Source organism: Chaetodon trifascialis, chromosome 9, assembly GCF_039877785.1.
Source record: "Chaetodon trifascialis isolate fChaTrf1 chromosome 9, fChaTrf1.hap1, whole genome shotgun sequence".
In the NCBI taxonomy this organism is placed as follows: domain Eukaryota; kingdom Metazoa; phylum Chordata; class Actinopteri; order Chaetodontiformes; family Chaetodontidae; genus Chaetodon; species Chaetodon trifascialis.
The window spans coordinates 10,938,231-10,964,112 of record NC_092064.1 but is presented as its reverse complement, the minus strand read 5'-3'; the positions used below and the strand labels follow the sequence as shown (position 1 = coordinate 10,964,112).

General features: G+C 41.4%; 2 protein-coding genes across 3 annotated transcripts in view; one reads left to right on the top strand and one right to left on the bottom strand.

Moving 5' to 3' along the window:
• The first annotated feature begins 658 nt into the window (after nt 1-658).
• LOC139335995 (beta-galactosidase-1-like protein 2) lies at nt 659-19,520 on the top strand. The gene is made up of 19 exons (XM_070969817.1): nt 659-1,093; nt 1,818-2,003; nt 2,257-2,325; nt 2,796-2,891; nt 3,855-3,963; nt 4,519-4,611; nt 4,721-4,802; nt 5,347-5,411; nt 5,750-5,834; nt 8,172-8,315; nt 8,972-9,052; nt 11,522-11,628; nt 13,255-13,401; nt 13,676-13,747; nt 13,911-13,989; nt 14,138-14,225; nt 15,537-15,651; nt 15,837-15,953; nt 16,640-19,520. The coding sequence occupies exons 1-19, from the start codon at nt 990-992 to the stop codon at nt 16,724-16,726; spliced, it is 1,926 nt and encodes a 641-aa protein (XP_070825918.1). The 5' UTR covers nt 659-989; the 3' UTR covers nt 16,727-19,520.
• Nucleotides 19,521-19,727: 207 nt separating this feature from the next.
• Nucleotides 19,728-25,882, bottom strand: part of b3gat1a (beta-1,3-glucuronyltransferase 1 (glucuronosyltransferase P) a) — a 77,239-nt gene continuing 71,084 nt past the window's right edge. For both annotated transcript variants that reach the window (XM_070969820.1, XM_070969819.1), the window contains 3 exons: nt 24,941-25,237; nt 21,400-21,506; nt 19,728-21,087 (listed from right to left, as the gene is read on the bottom strand). In XM_070969820.1, coding sequence (XP_070825921.1) covers nt 21,420-21,506; nt 24,941-25,237 — 384 coding nt within the window. In that variant the 3' untranslated portion in view covers nt 19,728-21,087; nt 21,400-21,419. The remainder of the gene's footprint in view (nt 21,088-21,399; nt 21,507-24,940; nt 25,238-25,882) is intronic.

Below are 25,882 nucleotides of genomic sequence, written 5' to 3'. Positions count from 1 at the left end.
TCACAGACTAAAAATAAGGGTCCGTCTTCTACAGGGAGCTGCGAGGTGATGTGAATTGCAATGCCAGTGGGCAGGTGGTCAGAAATCAGATATATTGTTATCCTGTACTGCAGGGATTTGGGATAGCAAGTCAAAAGAGGATATCATATAGCACATATAAAATGAAATAAAATAAGCATGTTTAAAGCAGAATAATTGGTCAAAAAAAATGAGAACAGGAGATGAAAATGAATTTTATTCCTCATTAGAGCATTCTGGGAACTGTGATGGCTGCCACCTGAAGGACACTGTGGGGCACACTGTACTCTTTTTATTTGCCCAAATGTGGAGGACAAAAAGAGTCACTAAAAAGGAGCTGGAGAATGGTGATATCTAAGTATGGATTGTAAAAGCAATATTAACTTTCAATTTAGGAAATGCAATAGGAATAAAAAAAAGAAAACATTTATATTCTCTGATTCATGACAGTCATAGGGGGGATTTCAAGGACATGTTTAGTAGTAATAATGCTCTTGTTGGAAGCAATGTGTCGTTTTTTATGTACAACAATTATCCTAATAATAATAATGATGATGATAAGGGACGTTTTGACAGTTTCCATGTTCTGCGTTTTTTCCAGCTTCGTTAACTGTGTGACGGTCCCTGCAGCAGCACAGGCGGGTGTTTGTGTGCACTTTTGGATAACTAACGTTACCGCTAGCTCACTCTGACACAAAACACTGATAATATTAGCAACTGCAAGGAGAAGCTACCTTTCATTTGTCACGCTTGAGTTACTTATTCCGGAAGTAACGTTATGAAAATCCTGGCGTTGTATGAATATAGGGTATCTTAACTTATGTTAATTGGCGCTATCATGTCAGTTTTGACAGGTTCTGCGAAACAAGGTTAGCATACGTAGGTTAGCATACCGTTAACTTGTATTACAGGATTCATAAACACAAGAAACAGAACAAGGTCGTGGACTTGAAGTCGTGTGGTTGTTGCCAATGGACAGCTTGCCAATGCTTTGGCTCCGGCTGTCACTAAAACAAAGATATTTTCTCCTGCTGTGTTTCGCTGTCGGGGCGATATTTGCTTATCGGTTAACAAGGTAAGAGAAACATTTCAGCAGCTAACGTGAGCCTTAAGGAAGACCTAAAAAAACAGACGCCAACTCCTTATACGAGTTATGCATGAAGACGAATTATCCGCCCACTGCGTTTTGGTCCAGCTCCTGCATGGCTCCTGACTTGATCTTTAATGATTTGCACTTGGTTTTATCACTGCCTGTATTCAGGACTCAGCTCCACTCTAAAAAAAACAAACAAACTAGGTACCTGTGAGCTGTCACCTGGCTCACCTGTTGGACTGTGGACATTGAACATCAATACACGTAATAAGTTACCTGCCACTGTGTCAGACCTCAGTGTGTCCGGTTTCGAGGTGTGCGTCAAGTGCAAGTGAATGCACATCATATCTGCTGATCACAGTGAGCTGTTGTTTTATCATTATGCAGAATTCTGAACAGGTGGAAGGGAGCTGTGTAACAGGATGACCCAGAGCATGCTCTTGGCGTTAGGCCCGAGTTGTGCCTCTCCTGTTTGCTTTCAAATGCAGCGATAACACATGAAGGGCACACCTGTCACAAGAGCTACCTCTTACCACCCTGATTTCCATGAAAGCGATTACTGAACAGGTGTAACTGGTCTTAAATATTAATTCACAAGCTCGCTTCCAATTGTAGAAACATGTCTGAAATATATTCATGGCCTTTGATCCAGCTGCACTGCTTCAACAAGTTCGTTTTTCAGTTGTGAACTGTATTTGCCCCGTAGGAATCACCCTGAAGTGAGAAGAATGAGTCGTGTGGAGGGTCTGAGGGCCAACTCGTCTCAGTTCACTCTGGAGAGAAAACCCTTCCGCATCCTTGGAGGCTCCATCCATTACTTCCGTGTCCCCAGAGCGTACTGGGAGGACCGTCTGCTGAAGATGAAGGCCTGTGGCCTCAATACTCTCACAACGTAGGTTGCAGCTCACGGCTGGTAAAATGTAATGTACCTTGAGGCACGAGAATGAACAGTGTCAGATAGATGTTTTATGGGGAAGATCATGCGTAGATCAAATAAAATCTGAGCAAAGCAGAGTACACAAAAGAAAATTCTTAGGTCATTTTCATGAAGTACTTTTGCAAGAAAACAGTAAAGACATAGTAGTTACGCTAAAATACTAAAAGCACACGCACAAAAATCTGTTTTATTGCGTTCTTTTTTCCAGGTATGTGCCGTGGAACCTGCACGAGCCTGAGCGAGGGGTTTTCCACTTTGAGGATCAGCTGGATTTAGAGTAAGGGACAATGAAGGAAAGACAGTCTGAGACTCAGACTCAGAGCAGGTGAACTCCTGCAGATGGCACTGTTGCATTGCAGAAGGCCTTAGATTGCCACTGTCTTGAATAATTTGATGCTGCGAAAGAGGGTGTACGTTACTTTTAAGAAATTAATTAGTTGTTTGCTCAGGCGGCCGGTATCAGTAATTCTTAATTTATTGATTATGATGGAATGGATCCATCAGCTTTGTTGCCTGCTGTCAAGTTTCATGCTATAAAAGAAAAAGAAAAATGTGAAAATGAAAAAATAAAAGGAGTGAAATATTTTGAATGATATGTCATTTGCAAGTGAGCATCTCCTTTATTTTGAATAGAGAATGATGATCTGTCCCTGCTTTAGATCTGCTGCAGTAAACATTTTAGCTGCACTGATGATAAATAGAGCCTGTTGACAGCACCTTCTTGCTCATTTTGTATCCTTCTCTTAGAGCTTACCTCCGCCTCGCAGCCAGCCTGGGCCTCTGGGTGATTCTGCGTCCGGGGCCATACATCTGTGCTGAGTGGGACTTAGGGGGGCTCCCCAGGTAAGAATCACAGAGCCACAATTAAGTGTTACGTTTGCAGATATTTTGGATCAACCTTACAGCCATAGTAATATCGTAATGCATTATTTAAAAATAGCTAGCGGGGTGCTAAATTAATCCCTTAAATTGGCTTGGAAATGAATTGTTCAGTCAGGTAATCTGTTTGTTAGCTGTATCTTTGCTGCTGGCTAAATCCATTCAACTCTTGTAAATAACTCAGAGTTTAATTATGTGAATTATTTCAAGTATGCTGTCTCTGTCATCTTTTTGGCCACTTTCGCCACATGTGTTGCTAATAATTTGTTTTCTATTTGGGACTGGTCCGCCTCACAGTGCTGCACAGTACATGACACAAAGACAACAGGGCTTTTACATATTCTGATTAGAGGTCATCATGCATCATGTAAATTCAAGTCCTATCAAATTTTATTTATGTAGGCCAAAATCACAAATCACAAGCTGCCTCAAAGGGTTTTATTATCTGTACAGTGCAGGACGCCCTCCGTCCATACACCTTTTTAGTTAACCACTGACAGTGCCACTCAGATGAAAGGCAGTGATGATTTAGCGGAGTTTTGTTGAGGTATTAGTGAGAACAGTAATTAAATCTGACAGGCATATCTCCCTGAAAGGATGAATTCATTTAATTCTCTAATCAAAATAGATTTGAACAGATAATGGGGTGAATGTTGGAGGGAAAAAGACTAGAAGTAGTAGTTTTGCCCTCAGGGAATGTGAGGTTGAGGTAATATTTATTTGATAGTCATCAAAACAGAGTGTTTCTCGGGGGACGCACTGACACACGGCTTCCTCTACACCACATTTTATGACAGTCGTGCTTATTTTGGTGCGATTATCTTTGATAGCTAAAAACCTAAAGGGGGTTTACAGCACGGCACTTTGAAGAAGTTGATGCTTTACTTTTGCGGACATTTTAAAGGCTTTTTTGTAATTTCTTTGCAGTTGGCTACTACGGGATCCAAACATGAGACTGAGAACGACCTACCCAGGATTCACTGATGCAGTCAACTCCTTTTTTAATCAGCTCTTGAAAAGAGTAGTTCCACATCAGGTACTTTACTAAAAGTAATTGAATTGATGTGCACACACTGTAAGATATACTCCAAAAAATAAATGGGGCCAAATATTTAATAGAAGTACAACTAAAATACATGTACATGCCCAGAATAGGCAGATTTTTCCAATTTCATATTCTGAGTTATCATGGTTACATGCATAAAAACCTATGTCAATTCATCTTTTAAAGACTGTCAGCATGCATGCAATTAAAAAAGTATCCAAACCCAAAAAGATAGCATCCTTACATTTGCAATATTTTACCCCTGTATGCAATATTTTTCTTACCACCTCCATAAAAAACTGCAGTAACTAGCTGCTGTTGACCATGTGGTAACCATTGCTGGCATTACACCATACCCACCAACATTGTTCAATTTGTGTCCTCCCAGCCGTGTTTTCTTTTTATCAGCTGCATGCCTCATTGAATAAGCTGTGATTTCCATTTCACAGAGTTTTTAAAATTCAGCTGTATTGACGGTAGGGATGGTTAAGAACTGGTGCCAAGATCTAATATGTGTCCTCTATTCATTGGCTAATTAATGCGCAGTACTCAAAGGGTGGCCCAGTTATCGCAGTTCAAGTGGAGAATGAATATGGCTCCTATGCCAAAGACAAAGAGTACATGCCTTTCATCAAGGAGGTAAGAAACAGCATTTTAAATTGATATAAACAATAATTGGTAGCTCATAGGTGACAGTGCATAATACAAGTAAAGTAAGTAATGAAAGTGTATCATAACCCCCCCCCAGGCGTTATTGTCGAGGGGCGTCACAGAGCTGCTGCTGACCTCAGACAACAAGGACGGACTTAAGCTTGGAGGAGTGAAAGGAGGTATTGTCAGATAGGCCACCAGACAAACAAGACTGTGCACAGACACACCCAAACAAATACACACACATATACAGTATGATGGTTGGTGTGTATGACAAGAGCTCTGCGCCCAGTGTCATGCAGCTGCACTTCAGAACCAAATTCTACACACAAAGGATTCTCTGTTGTGTCAGAAAGTTTTTCTTTCTGCTTGCACTTTTTCCTGATGTAAGAGAGTCTTATCTTTTTTTTTTTCTCCTTGACACACCTGCTGTTTTAATGCAGCTGCATTTAAAACCACTGTTAAAGCCATAATAAGGCTGTTCTTCACTCAGAATTTTGTTTATGTGGAGGTTCAAGGTGCTATGTGGAACAACTGATGGTGCTTTAATGACAAAATTAATAAGAATAACAGGGTTTAAGTACATCTAATCAATAATTCCATAGAACACTTTGTAGCCAGCAAAAGACCTCTGCAGCAAAGCATGTTTGGTGTTGTGTTGAACTGTTATTCTTCATCATTGTTGTGTATTAACAGTATTATTCTACCCTTATTTATCTGAAGCACTAGAAACCATCAACTTCCAGAAATTGAACCCAAATGACATCAAGTATCTAGATGGAATACAAGTGAGTATTATTTGTGTGCTACTGCCTTCATCGTTCATTATTATTTCATTTGGAGTCAGTCTTTACTAGTTTTCTGATCTAATCAAACATCAGACTTTACATCAAACAGACACATCATTAGCAGTCTTTCCAGGTGGATAGACTGGCCAGGTAAATCCATGTGACAATTTAGGGATATTTACTTACCCACCCTGAATAGGATTAAAGAATATCTTTAATCTTTATACACAATTTGTTCAAGGTTTGTGCTAGTGCAGTGAAAGAAACTGTATTGTTTAATTGAGTGTGTGTTGCTTTCCAATCCTGCTGTAAAACTGAACCATTTCTCCTTCCACTAGCCTCAGAAGCCTAAGATGGTGATGGAGTACTGGTCTGGTTGGTTTGATCTCTGGGGGGAGCTTCATCATGTATACACAGCTGAGGGTAAGACAGACTTAAGATGGGTAGACAGGTTCTTTATAGAGAATTCTATAGGATCCCTGATAAGAGAAAGGCAGGTGTTCACATGACAGTAAGACAGGGTGTCTGCTGATGGATTCTTTGTTGAGGGTGAAGCAGTTTCTTTCTGTACAGAAGGTCGATAATACTGGCTAATTTGAGACTGGTGGTTAAACAGACAGTCTTGAGGGTAAGACAGAGTGCCAGCGCCTTAGGGTAAAAGAGGCTTAAGACAAACCTTTATAGCTAAGAATAAGACAGCCTCCGTGCCAAAAGAAAGACAGGGTAAGGACGAACTCACTGCTATGGGGGCTGTGGGAGATGAATTCTCCAGACTGAATGTCAGACAGTCTGTCTAATGCTATGATTCCTTCGACAAAGGCAGAAAGCCCACTCAGTGCAGCTGGGATGTACAGCTTAACATATGGTCATTTCCTCCTTGTTTTGTGGCTTTGTTTGAGATTTATATACTTTTCACGCATGGTTGGCTGTGAGCCAATTATCACCAACCAGAGTCCATGTGCTGTCCTCTTAACTTTGTCCCTGGGACATGTTGTGTTTGATGTTCAGAGGCTAGATTTCAAACACTTCCTTGTAGAGGATTGTTCAAAGATGTGCTCCACTGATTCCGGCTGACTGTACTGAAGGCAGGTGAAGGTGTTCATCTTTGTAGGAGTCACGTTCATCTCGTGCTCGCATGTGTGCTGTAGCTGCACATATACACAAGCATAGTCTTGCCCTTGGCTGCATTAAATGGCGTTTCAGTTGATGGGAACATACAGCGTCATTGTGTTCTTCACAATGAGTTCTATGCTTCAATGCCTTATAAGGCACAGTGAAGTGTGTAAATTATAAGCTGTGTTGTTGCACTGGAATAATACAAAAACTAAGCTTGATTTCAGAAAATACTTGAAACAAATTGATCTGCATCAAAAGCAGGCTGGAATATTCTTATTACATGTATTGAGAAAATGAGGGAGTGTGACTCAATTATAGACTAAAAGTCTTCATTAGAAGGAGATCAGAATTTAAAAGGTGGTCATTTGTATTTTTAAATATCGTACAAAGGGATAGTTTATCTTATTTTGTGTGATGAAGTCCTTCACGACATCCCACAGCTCACGGTGATGTCTTCAAATTGCTCATTTTTGCTCGACCAACCACCCATGATCTAAACACATCTAATCTGCAAACATATAGAAAGAGAACGGCGTCATATGTTTCCATTTGTGCTCAATAAACAATGGATTTTAAAAATTGTCAATGAATTGTCAAACCCATATCCCATAAGCTCTTTAGGTTGTCCTGGCTGTTGTTATTCATACCTCAAAGCATCAAGGGTCCTCATGCAATATTCATGTAAAAGAGCCGCCTGCTGTGCTCCACAGTATAAGCCACATACAGCCGTATAACAGGGTCCACTTGCTTCAGCCAGGAGGGTGATATTGTTTGTATGATGTACAGATGTGACATACATGATAGCACCACGATTTCCAGATCGTAAAGATCAATGGAAATCACACACCCTGCTATCACCATCTTGAGTGCTCTCAGAAACCTCTGTTTCAAACACACAGTGCAGAGCCTCAAGCTTCCTCTTCCCCCTCTCTGTCATTCCCAGCAGCCAAAAAATGTTCTGAAAATGAAAAAGGGCTTCCTTATGTATCTTCTCCGCAGTGAGAAAGGGAGGGGAAAAAAAGGGTCCCTCACCACGCGGAAAAGTGTCACAGCTATGAAATGAACGCTGGAATATTCAGAGGGGATTCATGTCCCTGACAGTTCAGTGCTCTGCAGACTGCAACACACCCAGCAGCTGGTCACAGCTAGTACCACCACCATGAAACCGACCGAGTCCGGCTCTGTCACTCACCCTGCTCCATTGTTATTCACCGAGGCCGATGCCCTTCATTCAAATCATTAAAGTTGGTTCAATTTGACTGTTAAAGTCCAATTTGAATACTTAATTACTTGCTCTGCTCGGTTTGCTGCAAAATATAGGTAGTTAATTTGTGCAGGGAGGTAGGCAATATTTTATGGATGTGTGAGCATAGCCCTGTAATGAATTATAGTCACCTGTAATAGGATGTGAGGTAGAGGGCTGCCTATGTTTCAAATGCAGTCAAACTGAGGGTGATAGGATTACTGAAACAGTGGCTTTGGCTTGTTAAAGCTAAGTTAAGTTATTACTCGTGCATGTTGATGTTTATCTTTCCTTTTGTCATTCTCTGATTTAATCACCTGGTATATCAGAATAATTAAGCTAAAATGCAGACTTTCTGTAGTAAATGGGATCTGTTTTGCTTCTTGAACTGTCTTTGACAGACATGGTGCCCGTAGTCACAGAGATCCTTAAACAGGACATGTCCATCAACCTCTACATGTTCCACGGAGGGACAAACTTTGGCTTCATGAATGGGGCGTTTGCTGTTGGAATACCAGCACCTAAACCTATGGTAACAAGCTACGGTATGTGAGGTGAATCCGTTTTTCACCTGCATTTTGTGACACTGGAATTAACAAAATGTCCTGTGAGTTACTACACAAAACTGCATTTTGATAGCGAGACCCATATTCACAATGACTTATGCTTTTGCTGATTTTACCTTAAATTCTTAAAGTCCAATTGAATAGTATTAAAACACGATTGGGCTACTTTAAATGTCCATAGATGGCGCTATCCCTACTCCTGGGCCTCTGACCTTCAGCTGCTCTGAAATTTGAATATGCAGTGCACATTAATGAATTCATTACCTAATAAAATGCATGGGAAATGTAAATTAAGATGGTACAATGGGTTTTATATCCTCCTCTAGGGTATGTAACATTGCAATGACCTCGTTCTTGAGAAAAGAGGAGAATTCAGAAAACTGCTCCTCTGTAGGGAAGACCGCCTCTGACCTTCAGTCTTCATACCTGTGTTTACTCCTCTGAACACCCTTTACCTTTTTTTGCCTCAAACGGCTCCATTTTCTGTCAAGATAACCCAAAATGTGTCTCAGCCCACTGCTGTCTCAAAATGTTTGATAGGGGAGCATAGTGAAAGCATCTGCCACGGTAAGAGGCATCTCTGCCTCTCCCTCTGGCTCCTGAGCCCACTGTTCTGATAGCGCATTATCTTTCAGATTACGATGCTCCATTATCCGAGGCTGGGGATTACACCACCAAGTACCATCTTCTGAGGAATTTATTCAGCCTCTACCACAGTGAGTGTTGTGTGTTGTTGCCGAGACGGGCCCCACATCTTCTGTCTCTCTTTCTCTCTTTTCCCTTTCATCTCCCCACTTAAGTTAATTCTCCTTGTAGAACCTGCTTTCTGTTGGCTAAAGTAGGATAACTTTGCATATGATTACAAGCGTGGATTAGATATGGGTTCATGCATGTTTGTGCGTGTGTGTGACATTTCTGCCCAAGTCAAAGACCCTCAATTACCACCCACTGTGAAAATTACATACCAGACCTTTTATTGTGTTTATTGCTTATGCAATGTTCTCTATTTGTAAAACAAGGGTCTGTGGTTGGGGGCAGAAGTCTCAAGTGTTTTGTGGCCAGAGCTAGAAATGTAGCTTTTGGCAATCTGGGATTGAATCCAGCACAACAAAGTCATAATTTGCCCAGAGTTGTGGTGATTGAAGATAGTTTGAAAGGCTGCCTGTGCGTGATTCATCCTTATGTTTTGTAGTCTGCTGAACAATGAGCAGTGGCCTGGATATGAAAGTGAGTCTGAGAAGGCTTTGTGTTCTCCTCAGCAACCACAAACACATGACCTAATTCTTTAATTAGATCAGCTTGATAGTTCGTTATTGTTTGGTTGTCAAATCATGTACATTGTGTCAGTTACTCTTTTCCCTGTGTTGCTGTTTTGGCATAACTTGCCATGGATTCAGGCTGATCTGTCAAAAGTCTGAACACTGATCTTTGACAGCGGTGTGGACCACAAAGTAGACCTGTGACATGTATGCTCGGGGGTTTTCTTATTATCACAATGCTGTCAAAAACTGCAAGAATGCAGTGTGTATAATATTAAACCAGTTTATATTATAGTATTCATCTTCTGCCACATGTCAAAGTCAAATGTTAAGTCTGAGTAAATATGAAGTCTATCAGCATGTTTTTCATACCCAACGACATGTTGCCAGGGTCTCTTCTGCACAGGATTATATGGATAATTTGGGATAATAACCGCTTTGTTGTGGAAAAATTCCAAGTCTGTGACATAGTTTCAGAGAAATGCATTCTTTTCAATGCATTCTGATATGTGACAGATGACATACGCGACCAAAGGCAATGGCTTGTAAGCGTTGTGGAGACCCATTTAGGGGAAAGGTGTTGGCCATTATCCTCCAAGCTCTCCTTAAGTGATCCAGCTGTTACCACTTGGTGATAAGGAAATGCTGTCAAGCCCTTTCCAGAGGGACCTCTGGTGTCTCTGCATGCTTTAACACCTTTTAAAGCAGTTAGAGGGCGCGGGCAACCACTGTTAATTGTTGTAAAGAGGCTGTTTTGTAACGTGGAGCACAAGCTGGATGCTGCTGTGGAGGACATGGCTCACCAAAGGAGCCTGAGATTCAGTTTCCAAGGGACGGGATGTTTTTCTGATGGGTACTGACTGATTCATAGGCTTTAGAAAATGAAGAATGGGACAGTCTGCGGTGCTTTAACAGCTCAGAGGAAGATCCTGTGTCTTTTTTGTGCATTTTAGTGAATTGTTTTTCAGGTCATCCTACTTATTTTTTCAGTACTCGCTGTAGACTTAACATGGTTTACAGTTTTAATTTACAAAGCAGCCCTTGTCTGGCTCTCTGTCTTTCTCTCAGATGTAAATGTGTAGATGCAAATGTGTATGCCTTTGCAAGTTTTCAGAGATTTCTATGAAGATCAGAAATATCCATGTTTAATGCTCCTGACTGAATTTGCATATGCTGAAAAATAAATAGATTCATGTGCATTTTTGAGTTTTCTTTAATTGGACATATGTAGACATGTGGGCTACGTATACAACCCTGTTTCCAAAATGTTGGGACGCTGTGTAAAATGTACATAAGAACAGAACACAATCATTTGCAAATGAACTGTTTTACGAAGTGTTCCTGAGCTCATGTAGTAACATCCTTCATCCAATCATGTATTCACAAAGCATTCCAAAACCTTCCCAGCCTTTTGTTGCTCCTGTCCCAACTTGTTTGAAACATGTTTTTAAGCATGCATTTAAAAAAAAAATCCATTAAGTTGTTGAGATAAAACATAAAATATATTGTCTTTGCGCTGTTGTCAATTGAGTATACATCAAAAAGGTTTAGCAAGTTATCTCATTCTGTTTTATTTATGTTTACACAGCATCCCAGCATTAGAGAATCGGGTGTAGCATTTTACTGTTGTAGCTGATTGTGGTGGAGCTGGTTTTAATCTCTTTATATACGGCAGGGAAGGAGTGTCATGGTGCCTAAGCTGAGGTAAAACATTAAACAAACTGTCTTTGTACTGTTGTTAATTGAGTATATGTCAAAAAGGATTGGGATATCATCTCATTCTCTGTTATTTCTGTACAGCATTACACAGCATTCTTTGGAATCGGGGGTTAAATATCATGTTGGAACAATTATGAAATTCCCTTGAATGGATGGATATACAGACAAACCTGCAACCCACCCTCATTTTTCCTCCTTGTTTTTCAGCCCAGCCTCTCCCTGAATTGCCTTCTCTTCAGGAGAGGAGAGCACACCAGCCTGTTGTCATCCAGCAGCACCTGTCTCTGTGGGACACTCTGCATTTCACTGACAAGGTAAGCTACTGACGCACAACATTTCTGCCAAAATTCAAGGCACAAAAATAGTAAACATCATCTGTGTTCAAAACAGAGATAAGTAATACACAAAAGCCAATCAAATAAACAGAAAGAAAATTTGCTGCTATGTGGATGTTCAGCCTCATCGTCTGCGTGTGTCTCAAAAATGTTTCCTCCTCCCCTCCTCGAGGAGCCTGTCCCAGCCTTGGGACTGGTGTGTTTACAGTACCCACAGTTATAGCGGCACAAGCTCCTTATTATCCCGTCTACTTGTTTATCATGCAGTCAGTCAGCATTAGCAGGTGATGGAAACAGCCCTAGCATTAGGTAACTATAACACAGATAATCACCTGTGCTCTTGAACCTGTTGGCACCAGTTGTTTCATCAAATTTAGCTTTGATATTTTCTGCTTGATGCCAGATCTATCAGTGCTTCAGCTTGCCATACACCCACGTGATTACCTCAAACAAAGCTTCATTGCGACTCTTTCCCGTATCTCCATTTCGTTGACCAGGTTTTGAAGAGTATGCTCTGATGAAACATTGTCATACGTAACCAACAACATCCTCTGCACATCTTCCAGGATGTGATTTTGTCAAATGATAAGAAATTAAAGGTAGACATAAACCAGCCCCCCCATAGAAGCAATTTATTTTGTGATTAAAAAAAAAGTGGGAGCTTGTAGCCATTGTCCATCCCCTGCTTGATTTCCTATTCCTATTGAGAAAGTCTGAGGAGGGAAGTAAATGAGTAAATGAGCAGTTGCTCCTCCATGAATGAGCAACTTCTGATGACGTGCCCCTGAGCAAGACATTCCCTCCTAACTGCACTAGTGGCCTGCTCAGGGACCAGCAGTAATCAACTGTGTGCAGCTCTGTGATTGTAAAGCAAGTTCTCGCGGAAATACAACATAAACGCAACAGAAAGGAGTTGGTTAAGAAAACCTGTTTGGAGGGTGGCGTCACGTCTGTTCGCTTTCATGTCCACCAGTCTACTTTAGCAATTTACACCGTGCTCTTCAGAGGCATTTATATTCCAACCAGATGTAGCACGCCTGGCAGTTGCTTACAACATTAATTATTCACTCCACATCGCCATAATTTGCTTCCCTCTGAGACGACAATTACTTTGCCCCTGACCAGCCACACGGCCTCGTTTAAAAAGAGCGTTTTCTCTTCAGTGGCTTCAGACAGACTGAGTGGGATGTGCGAGTTTGATATTGTATCTGTGTGTTTGGAAGTAGGTGTTTAATCGTGTCATAGCAGGGAGTGTTTATTGTCTTGTGAAGAGTGCATAATGCACCTCCCAAGGGTGTGCGAAAGATTGCTGCTGAATAGAAGAATTGCTCTGAATGCCAGACAGGAAAGCTTCATTAGGCTTGATAAATCATCACTTTGGGTGAAGCCATCTTGCAAGTGGGAGATTTTGCAGCAGGAAGATCTCATCTGCATTGAGAGTGCTTTTGAGATTCTGAGTGTTTTCACTTTAAATAAAGCAAACATGTAAACAGAAAATAAGTCTCAAAAATGCATGTTTCCGCAGCAAGTGAACACCTGTTTTTAAAGGTACAATGTAGGAGCACCAAACCTTATGTCTGTCTTAAACTCCTCTCTTTTTTTTAGCCTGTGAAGTCAGTGAGGCCCGTGAACATGGAGAATCTCCCTGTCAACAATAATAATGGTCAGTCTTACGGCTACACGCTGTATGAGACCACCATCACCAGCGGAGGATCCCTCAACTCAAAGAAGAACATCAGAGACAGAGCACTGGTAAAGACAGGAAGACAGACGCCAATGTAAAGCGCCCGCAGTCACGCACTTACACTTTTCTCTGTGAGAACATTGAGAGAGCTGTTATCTGCCTGTTAGAAATCACAGCACCGCTCAGTGAACTTGTGGAATACAATTAGCAAGCTCCGTCTGCAACCAGCTGCTCTGGTGTTACAGTCAAACAGTTTGAGGAGCATTGAAATTGGAAGACTGAACGTAACATGAAGACCAAGACATTAATGCTTTTCAAAATATTTCCTTCTTTCCTCCCCAGGTTTTTGTGGACAAACATTTTGTGGGCATCCTGGATTATAACACGCAAGAACTTTCTCTTCCTGATGGCAAGGTACCGCGTGCGTGTAACAGTTTGAATTATTAACTTGAACCTCAGACCGGCCTCGATGAATCGCTAACACCAGGCCAGCAGAAATGAATTTTTGACTCCTTTGTTCCATGAATACGGCTGTATGTCAGTACTGCCTCATGTTTTATGTATTTTTCCACCGAAGGGAAAAAGAACTCTAAGTTTATTGGTGGAGAACTGTGGAAGAGTGAATTATGGGAAAACTCTGGATGCACAGCGCAAAGGTACAAATTGTTTGATAAACTGATGGCTTTGGAGATGCTCAGTCAGTCTTGTCGAATGATCTTTTTCACTAGAGACCTTGAAAGAAACTAATTAACAGTGTCTTAAGATCCATAAGCAAACTTAAAGCAGCTTTGACTCACCTTTCAGGTCTTGTTGGAGATATCGAGTTAAACAAGCACGTCCTCCGAGACTTCATTATTCATAGTCTGGGTATGAAGCCGGGCTTTGTAAACAGGTTTGTGTCTTTCAATTACAATCCAGTTTCCTTCCATGTTTGTGTTTCCCTGTCATTACACCTGCCTGCTCCTGGTTCAATCCAGTTGATTATCTCTCTGCTTAACACAATTACAGTGGGAATATGGTCGCAAAGCTCAGAAATGAAAAGAACCCTCCAGTTCAGCGTCACATGTTAAACATTTGAAATTAAAAGCAGTGCAGTAGGTGGATTTTACGCCTGCAGTCAGTTAAGATCTGTGCTGTTAACAGTGTTCAAGAGGCTCAACGTGATGTAGAACCTTTTGCCTTTTGTCACAAGGATTAAAGTGGGCAGATCAGTCTGGTTTTTACTTTTTCCTAATAAAAGTTGACAGCACAATCGCGTTTGTAATATGAGGTGGAACACACATGGAACTGGGAGGTTCAAATATAATTAATTGTAAATTGAATTTGACTTAGTGCCATGTGTCTGACAGTTTAAGATTTTTAAGCAGTAAATATGCCACTTCCAGGGGCTCAAACAACCAGAGCACACAAATGCGTCTCAAACTAACAAGCACAGAATGTATACAGACAGAAAAATATAGAACGGTCTGAGGGATTAACATCGAGCCAGGTTTAGATTCGTCGGTTGCGGTAGCTCATCACATGCACGCTTAGGGTCATGGCGACCAGGTGGAAGTCAAACATCTTCCACATCCCCTCCCAATCGCAAAATCTTTGTTGACACTCATAATTTCAAGTTTTTTTTCCCCCACTGATTACACTCTTTACACAACTCATTTGTTGTACAGATTATCAGTCAATAGGGCTAGCTGAGCTTTTAGTTTTTTAGAGGTTTATATTCGATTTCATTCACTATCTAGATGTATTTTACAGCCATTTTTAGCTTTTCTCTTCATAAGCTGAAAAATTGTAGTTTCCTTTGCCTCAGCACCATTCTGAAAATGTCATCGCCTGAAGGACAGTAAAAATGCATACCTGAGGAATGAAGTTTGGCCTTATTATGGCAACCTTTTGCATTTACTTGGATGAAGCAAAACAAAATTGGAATATTTCCCCTGGCATGCATGTGCAAACTTTCACTTAGCATTTACTGTAGACATATTCTGTAAATTCATGTGAAGTGATAACTATAGACTGAAGACAGGCCAGCTACAAGTCAAGACTGGACAATATTTTGATAAAAATAGCAGCAGAAAGCATCTAAAAAGTACATTGCAGATCTGATGTTTGTGCTTTCATGCCGTGAAATATGAAGTATTGTGAAACGTTTTCATTTTTAAGGATTTGAGCAAAATGAAAAGTGCAATGTATTGTCCTTTTACAGACTTGAGAGTTCAAGCCACTGGATGTCTATGCGTCAGCGGCCCTCCTTCCCTGGTTTTTTCCAGGCCAGACTCTATGTGAACAGTTCTCCTAAAGACACCTTTATCAAACTCCCTGTGAGTAGGACAGCCAGCACTACAGCATTTTGACAAAGTCTCACCAATAAAGGGAACGGTAAAACTTCTAATTACATAGTGTTTTTTACAGTGTGCTGGAGAGCATAATGAGGATGTTGACTGCTGTGTGGGTTGTTGTGCTTAATCTGCCTGTCATGGTGAGCGGTCACTGGTTGTGTTCACAGGGCTGGGGCAAAGGTGTAGTGTTTGTCAACGGCAAGAATCTGGGACGCTACTGGTCCATCGGTCCTCAGCAAACTCTCTATGTCCCAGGCCCCTGGCTCCACAGGGGGGACAACCAGGTACAGCACCTCTGTCTCATCTCCATGCGCTCCTTTTTATACATTTGTCTGAAATTAGAGCTAAATTTGTATTGTTCATCTCTGTGTAAACACGCCACCAAAGTCATTCATTTTGACTTGTATGAAACTGTGCGATTAGTTTACACTGCCCCTCTGCACAACCTTGACACGCTGAATGCACCGTGTATTTTTTGGACATATTGTATGACTTCAAATGAAAATGAGCAAAGTGTGAGTCATTTGCTTTAAGTGTAATTAAAAGCAGAATTGTCAAGCCTGCTCGAAATTCGCTTGATCTTTTAACTTTTAACTGTAATTATGTCTTTGCCAAAATTCTAAACAAAATTACATCCTGGCAACCAGGTGAAATCAATTACACAGGGTGAGTTCATCGGAAATATTGTACAACTGTTTGCGGTGTTACATTACATAAGATAAAGCACCGGCAGTTTCACACATCACATCGCCTCTAAGAGATCATTTCTGCTTGTATTTAGTGCCGTCCACTTGTGATCCAGTCGCCCAAGACACATTTTAAAACCATGTGTGAACAAGTTGTCTGTGTTTCTCCTCCTTGCCTTTCCCAACTTTCTTTCCTGTGGGTGTGCATACGCTGACGTTCAGCCACCCACTCCGCCCGTCCTTTCACGACCTCAGCTAAGCTGGAATTTTCTGCTTTATTACAGGTCATAGTGTTTGAAGAGCAGGAAACAGATGGTAAGATTCAGTTCACCAGCAGCCCTGACTATGGCATGTCTGTTGATGTCCAGTGAGGACAGGAGGTGAGAGGGGAGTGTGGACGAGGAGAGGAGGATGATGGGAGAGCAGCTGGGGAGGACGTGACTGAGGCTTTCTCAGTGAGCTTCGTCTACGTGGGTGCCGACACCTTGCCACAACCAGCAGCACTCGAAGTTCACGCACGTCAGTGAACATGACATTTCGTGTCCTGTCAGAACACACAGCAGTGATCCAGACTGGCTTTTCATTCAGTGGATGTATACATGACGTTCATTTGAATCCTTTTCAGTAATTTGCGTAATAATGACATTAACCTGCAATCAGAAACTGCCTGGATGGCTGGAGCTTGATCAGACATTTAATTAAGTGTTATAAAATCTCTTCCTCTCACAGATTTCATTTATAGATTCCAGGCTGTGTAGAAAGAGCTGTGAATAAAGGCTGGTTTGACCTCTGTGTCAGTAGCCAAGGAAGCTCGTGAACTGCTTTAGTTATCCTGCACCCTTGATAGAACTCTGCCTGCTCCTCAGATTGAACTTCTTTATGATATGCTGTGAGCTCCTGTGGAGAAGTCAGGACCGCTAGCTGTCCCATCCCAATCAGTTTGATTCCACAGTGAACCTCTGCATTCACATGTGAAGAAGAAGCAGTGGGTTTTAACCAAATGGCATTTTATAGGTAATCTATAAACGTTAGTTAGTTAGCTGATGTGGTAAAAGGTGTTTGTCAAATGCTATGTGGAGAAACGGTTTTCACGTTATAGAGTAGGTCTTAGCTAATATGAAACTTTGCTATGTAGCTAACTGAACAAGCAAACATTAGGGAGTTAACATTAAAAAGCAAATAAGTAAATAAACACACTAAAAGCATAAAAGATGCAGTGGAGCGTGGTCGATACGTCTGACCTGACACTTGATGAAAAGCTGTTATATAATGACATGAACTGATTTCAGTGACTTTCCAAATAAATTACAAAACCTTAAGCAGCTAATGACTAAATTCTGTTTGTTAGGTTCGCATAATCGGATGTTTCCCTACTCATTTTATACTGCATGGATACTAACTGAAACACATTTCTCCATGCAGCTATGCATATATAAACTTAGTATTGATTATATGACTTACTATAGAAACCCAATGTGTCAACGTCTTATAAAACCACTGCTCAGTTCAAGAAAATATCAAGGACTTTGATGAATTTTGAAATATTTCTCACATCTTATGTAGCAGTGACACACACACTGCGTACAGCTGCAGCATGACGCCAACTTCAATATGACAGACACACAGTAAAGATGTCCAGTGTACAGACACAGAACTCAAGCACGGGTTCTTCTCAGTTATTTATTTCTCTTGATTCAACTAACATCTTTCTCTGAGACAGAATTGCTGTGGCAAATAAACAACCTTAAGAGTCACATGCATAAAATGCGAATCACATGAGGCTGGAAGATGACAGTGTAGATAAGGAAAAGGTAGGACTTGTGTGTAAAGTGTATTGTGCCTTAAAGAAGCCCTCAGAGGGTAATGCTCATTCACTGACATTAAATATTGAATAAGCTGTACTGCTTAGGTTGATGTATAGGTAGGTTGGTTCTAGTACACTAATTCTTCTTGAGTATTGCTTAATATGTCATCTGTCAGAGAATTTTCACATCAGATGTCGGACAAAGTTGTACCGACATCGCTTTCAAGGTGAAGCTCTTTCTGTTGTTCTGCTGCTTCAGGACACACTACAAATGATATACCACATACTCAATTTCAGGAAAACTCGCCAGCACAGAATGAAAACAAGTGACGCTGCTTTGTAAAGGATCGTGTTCAGATTAAGTCTTTAACACACTGGCATTTCTCCCTTTTGGACACCAGCTCTTCATTTGTTTCATGTGCATTAAAAGCGGATAATGACCACTCAAGGAGACTAAACAGCAATGCTATAAAGACGATGATTTGTGTGTATGTGCGTGTGTGTGTGTTTGCCTGTTGGTAGCACGAAATTCTTACTGATCTACATGATAATCCATGTGTACAGAATACTGTATGTGAGCATGCTTTTTTAGAAAGCAGTTGGAGAATACAGATTTCAGGGCAAACACTGCTGTGATCCAGTTGCACATTCACGCTCGAAATAAATAGATAAATAAATATATTAAATTTGACTTTTAATAAATAATGGGAGGCAGTAGAACAAATCCAAAAATACTGTGTGATCTCCATTGGTGATCCCTGTGCAGTGTAATATCATGCAGTCAATGGAAACAGCCAGCTTGATGAGGGATACGACAAAGCCATTGTCTGAATGTGCACCTTATCATATTTCAAGTGAAATATGTAATAACACACTTTCTCTGGCTGATGAGCCTGAGAGGCTGTAACGCTGTTGTAAGTTTTCACACTGCAGCAGTGTATTTTGGGTTGTGTGTGTTGAAGAGGGGGTGCACGGAGATAATCTGGCAACAGTACAGAGGCTCAGTGTTTGAATTATCTCCAGCTAGTTCTGCTGGGCAATGTTAGATAAGAACCACCACTGTGTATTGCACTAGACGGATGATTTATCAAGTCGAGGAGAGATTCTATTATATGAGGTGTAGAATAACTTTGTTACAGTGCTCGGCTGTACAGCGCCATCGCTGATGTGTATCGTTAGAGGTGCTGCGACTCAGTTAATGATGCTAACAGAGAAAAGGAGCCATGGCATCAGTCCACAGTACTGAAGATGTCAAAGTTGCAACCCAGTGGTTCGCAAAAATAAGGTTTCTTTTTGTTGTGCTTTTCTTTAGCCTGCTGTCAATTCATCTCATTTCATAAGCGGACGCCAAAGTTGTTTACAAAAAAAAAAAAAAAAAAAATTTGGTACCATGCATAAATGATTCATCTATTATCTACTGTTCTTCACGGTGAGTTGTGTTAAAAGTCAGATGCCTGAGCATCCATCTAAATGCACCTTTTGGGGAATTCTGCCTCCTATTATATTTTTTAGAGAGAGAAGGACTGGTTAGTAAAACCAAATTCTTGGACTTTGATGCTCTTTCATCCTTCTCTATTTTCCTTTCTTTTCTTTTTTTTTGTACTTGCATCCAGCTGACCTTTGTTAACCGGTGGTCCGCGTACGCATGAGCGTGCATAGACAAGGGGAAATATTAACTCACTAAAATGACACACAACGTCAAAAATGACACTTAATGTGAAAGCTTACATGGCAATTAGGTCAGCATTTGTGAGCGTACCATGAAGCTGGTTTGAGGTTCTGGTCTATGCACTCTGTGGTGGGGCTGGTGATGTGCTATTACTCTTTCCATGTGTTGAACCTGTGCCTTGCCGTGTGTCATTGTGAGGAATTCACCAGGGGGGAAAAGACGAGGCTGTTTTTTTAACTTACAAATACAGTAATTACAATGCTTTTGTCAAAATTTGTCTTCTGATTGTTCTCATGTAGAATTACTATTTACACATGTTACCATGAGGGAACATCATATGTGTATTTCATTAAGGTTTTTTGTTGTTGTTGTTGTTGTTGTTTTTTTTGTTTTTTTTGTAAGTGCTAAGAAGAGGAGTGTTAGGATTTTGAAGTTTACATGTGTGTTGCGGCTCCCAAGCACAACAAGGGAGGCATTTCCAACAGCAATCTCTCTTCAAGTGTACGGGCTGGCTTCAATGCATGGAGTTATAATGAACGACGATAACGCAAGTGTAAATGTCGGTAAGAGTCAGTAGAATTGAACTCGCCAGTCAAGTGCCTGTGAAACACCCAAACCAATTGAATTAAATTAAAGCAAAAGCAAAGATTTCATAGTTATCAAAAGAACATTCCCTCCGTTGCTCTGTTTGCTCAAAGGAAAATTCACGAGACAGTTTTTGTCCTTGGAGTCGTGTTTTTATCCAGGCTGATGATGTTGGCCGTGTCCTTATATCCAAGAGGCATTTCCCTTCTGTGCCGAGTGAAGATCCAGACAATATGTGTGTGTGTGTGTGTGTGTGTGTGTGTGTGTGTCTGTCTTTTCTTCTTGAGCTGAAGGATGTTCTTGAACCTGCTTGTTTGGTTGAATCCGCTGGCTGTATGCTTTTCATATTGTGCTGTCTCTTTGTTGTTCGGGTTGTCCTCAGCAGGCCACAGAGGCACAGGTCACATCTGTCCACACCGACCCTTCCAGGCATCCTTCACGTCGTCTCCACTGTACTAGACCTGACAAACAACTGCCGCCTCTTACTAATCTGTGCTTTAATATGATACATTTGTACTGCTTTTGTCCACATTTTAAAAATGTCAGATTCAGTCAAGAGGATTAAATCACCTTTCAAAGGCCCCCAATATTCCTCTTTTTCTGATGATTAAGACATGAGTGCTGGTTGCACTTATCGAGACACTGCCATTTTCTTCCTCCGCAGCTCCAATCACCTGCAATAGAAAGGATTAAGATATGCTGAGAAAGAGCACTAAGCCTTAATTGAAGTTAATTGAACCTGTTTATTTCATTGGTGACATTAATAATGGGCAACAGCTGCTATAATTGTGCCTTAAAAATCGCATTAGAAAAATCAATGTACAATGTATTAGGAAGTATTAAGAGCAGCTGCTCTTTTTGTAGTCTAACTGAAAGCAGGTGGAAATGATCATTTCCCCTGCTGAAGGAAATGTGTTGATAGAGAAATGATGGTTCAGGTCTGTAATAGGAGGTAGTTCAGGATGTCTGAATTACTATGTATTTACCATGGCCTGAGGGGAAACGGTCAAATCTCCACATTGGGGTCTGTGAATCCCTTTTTCCCCTCGTTTACCAGGACGGGCTTCTCCGTTCTCGTGTGCCAAACAAGTATCTGGTAGGAAAAACACAAACAACAGCGACATGAGTAACATGCTGTTCCCATAATGCACTCATTCAGTCCTACTCTCCCTTTCAGCTCCCACTCTGCCTCATGTTCTTCTAAACAGTCGATTCCCGCTGTACCCCTAACAGGACGTGTCTGTGAGTAAAGAGCTACTTGAGCGTGAACCCTGCATTAGCAGGAAGTGAAGAGGGACCACACAAGTGTGTTATCTTACAAATATGATTCAACCCTCTCAGCTTGGCCTGTGTGAAGTCCTCTCCTGACCAGAGGAAAATAGCTATCTTCAAATGAGAGCTGACCCCTAATCTTTCGGTACAGTATGTATGAGGTTTCTGCCTCAGCAGCAGCGGCAGCAGCAGCAGCGGCAGCGGCAGCAGCAGCACTACAGTTCTTCACACAGTTCTTCTGGATGTGCTATTGTGCTTCTGTGCCTGGGCCCATTTGGCCCCAGAGGCTGGACAAACATCCAGGAGAAGGATGGCAAGGCGAACAGGGGAGGGGGGGGAAGTGTCGAACTCATTTTCCCCGCTCTCCTGTGTTGGAACCTTCCTTCCTTTCATCTCGCCGTGGCGGCAAGCATGAATTATGTATCGGGCGTGTTTGAGATGTGCCAGGAGCCCACTCCCACTTTGCTCAGGTGTAGAGGGAGGTTAATAGTCACACTCGCATCTGAAGTGGTGGATTATAAGGAAGAGAGATGCCCACGCACGACTTTCCATTTTTTTCTTCTTCTTTCCCTCTGCCCTTCTGTCCATCCCTGCACTCATCTGTAATCAGTGTGACGTCCCTACCTCAACCCCCCAGTTCAATTCCGCTCTCTCAGCCGTTCCCCGAATCCCTGCTTTTCATTTACCCCCTCTGAATGGCTGAGGGAGAGCAGTAGAAAAAGCTCTCCCTTCCTTTCCCCTCTCTCTGTCTCCCTCTCTCTCTCTTTGTGTGTGTGTGTGGGGGGGGGTGGGGGTGGTTGCAGTGTGGATACTGGCTAGCTAGAGGCCTCTGGCTGACTCCTCTTCGCCCAGAGAGAGGCTTAGTGATGTGACCCCGACCAAGGGCCAAAAGAAGAAATGGTGGAGTTGGCGCAGAGAAGAACGCTGCTGCTGCCGCCGCTTCCCTCAAGCCTCTTTCTCAAATGTGCATGCGCGTGTGGGCAGTGCAGAAATACAATCAGTGATATCCAACTTCTCAGCAACAAATTTACACTCATTTACATTCTGACCATTAGAAAATCATGTTTTCATGGAATCTTTGCTAAGAAATACAGAGATTTCTCTAATCTCTAAAACTGTGGCCTCACAAGTGAGTTTAATCAAGTACATTTAATTCTATTTACATCTGGTACTAGCGTGATCTGGACGACAAACAATCCAGTCTTGCCTTTTAATGTGTCCTCATTGGGATCAGGTTTCTGTCCTCCAGAGCAAACTTGCGCATGAGTAATCTGAGGTGAAGGTCAAATCAGCCTCAGACTGCATCAAGTCTCACAGAGGTATGGGAGTTGTAGAGTTAGAGGAAACTTAAGAAACTTAGTGAAACGCTGTCTACCACAATTTTTTAATCATTCGTCCCCTCTTGTAGATTTGGTGAATGTAACACATTACGTTATTCCTTTCTTTGCATTAAAAGTATTGTGTCAGTTTGTCCCGGTGTGTAGGCGACTCTGTGACTAGATAAATTATATGCTTTGTTAACAGCAGATCAGCAGCACAGATGAGTGCAACACACACCATCACATTCGGTTATTTCTCTCCGTATATTATTCATTTCCACCCGGCTTTCATTTTTCACGCATTTCTGATGAATAACACATATTTTGGCACTTTCATGGCACAGAATAGACGTATAATCAGTAATTAGATGTCTGTCTCTTTCAGACTTCTCTCTGGCTTGCTTTCTAAATATGAACAACTTTTATTTAATGTTAAAAACAAACATCTGTGTTAGTTTGTGTACGGATGCCAGCATGTTGTATGGATTATGTTCACACCTACCAAAGATCTGAACACAATATGAGCCAGACTACCTCCACATGTGGTCAGGCAGATACATTAACATTCGTTTGTCCTTATCCAAACTCTGCTATCCTGATTGATGATCAAGGAAAAGAAGCCAATTTGCTGCTAACAACAATTATGATACTGAATAGAAACTTTTGATGTGAACATTTTAAAAAACAAGTTTAACCTTATCATAAGGGCTATGGTTCAATGTCATTTGGTCTTCATTTAAAGGAATAGTTTGAAAATTTGGGAAATGCAGTTCAGTTTCTTCCCTCTGAATCTGAATTATTGGTCAAATATATTTTACCCTGATGGTTTTTAAAGTACAATGTTAGACTGAAACAGTTGTTTGGCCTGTGACCTCTTACAAAAAGCATTGTGTAGTTGGGGCTCCTTTTTCATTTTTCAAATGTCTAAATAACCATTTCTAATTCACTGATTTCCCGAATTCTGTTTTTTGTTTTTTGTTTTTTTTCTTTCCTGCCCCATTAATCATATCACGACCCACTCAGAATTATCTTTTTACGCTTCAGAGGAACCTGACCCCTAGTTTGGGCACCATGACACTGCTTCCCTAATGTATATAAAGAGATTAAAACCAGCTAAAACAGTAAAATGCTGCAACCCGATTCCCAACAAGTCTGGATGCTGTGTAAAACTGTATGTGATAACTTTGTTTTTACATGTACTCAATTAAAAACAGCACAAAGACAATATATTTAATGTTCTACCTCATCAGCTTCATTGATTTTTGTATCTACTTATTTTGAATTTGATGCAACATGTTTCAAACAAATTTGGACAGGAGCAACTAAAGACTGGGAAAGATGTGGAATGCTCCAAAAACACCTGTTTGTAACATTCCACAGGTAAGCAGGTTGATTGGTAACAGGTGAGAGTATCATGATTGGGTATGAAAGGGGCATCCTGGGAAGGCTCAGTCCTTTACAAGCAAGGATGGAGGGAGGTTCACCACTTTGTGAATACATGACTGTATGAAGGATGTTACTACATGAGCTCGGGAACACTTTGTACAATTGTTGTCAGTAAACACTGTTTAGGGAAATGACTGCACTCTGTTTTTATGTACTTTTTACACACAGTCATAACTTTTGTTGAATCCCGGTTGTACACACTGATGCACCAGTATGAACAATCTAAGAAAGTCCTGTTAGTAGAACTTTTACTTTTTTAAGGCACATTGTGCTGATGATACGTTTGCACTTGCATGGTTTTGAATGCAGGACTTAAACCTCTAGCAGAGTACTTTTGGTGCATTTACTTAAGTAAATCTGATCTGAATACAGCGGGTTTGATTCCCTAAAAACTAATTTTTACCATCCTCACGGTTAAGCAAATCACTGAATTACTAACAGCTCAAGTCAAGCTATTTGACAGCAGTAAACACTCAAAAAAGGAACTTGCCTTAGTGCAATTGGCTGCTTTAGGCTCCAGGTCATTCAGTGTGACAAGTTCCCGCAGCAAACTACTCTCCTGGTAGCCTCCCTTCACCCCGCGAAGCTTAAAATACGCCTGTGGCTTGAAGAGGATGAGCCTCAGGTTGATGGCAAAGCCAGCCATGTCGATGGCGAAGGGCCGATGGGGGTCGAACACCGTCTTCCAGCCGTAGACCTTTCCAGCTGCATTGACCTTGGGGGACTCGTACCGCAAGCCGCCCACAAAGGCCACAGGCCACACTGAAACTTTCCGAGTCGATCTCATCTGGCGAGAGGAGAGTCAGGCAGAGAAGTGGAGGGGGGGGAAAGAGAGCATATTAGTCATCTGAAAAAGCGTACATGACAGTGAGACACAGAATTTGAGCATCAGCTGCCAGCATTACAGCAGAGCACGGACGGAGGGGTTTTTCGAGCCGCTGCTATTACTCATCGTGAAAGACGGTGAATATTGACCGAGCCATCGTGCCGTGTGCAGCTGACACATTGTTAGATGAAAGCAGGTCACACACATTGTTCAACAGCTGCCCTACGATGAGATAATTAGACACAACTATCTTTAAAGAGAGTTAAAGCGGAAAGAGCCAAGAGGCTTTGAAGGAGCCAACCCATTAGAGCAAGTGGCTCTACTCGCTGGTTGGTTGAGGAGATTCTTTAAGGTAGAGCACCACCATCCTCTTTTCTTTTTTTTTTTTTTTTAGGTCCTTTAATCTTGCAGCATCAAACAATCTTGCTGCCCTTTTCTTTGTCTGCCCTCTCAGTGAGGCTTTGCCATTTGGGCAGGAGCTGCTGCATTCATAAAAGGTATGTTCTTACAATGAGGGAAGAGGAAGGTTTAGAAACAGCAGTCATTTAATCAAACTGACTGGAGCAGAAATAATGATGCACGGGCCTCTGAGTACGGTACAGTATC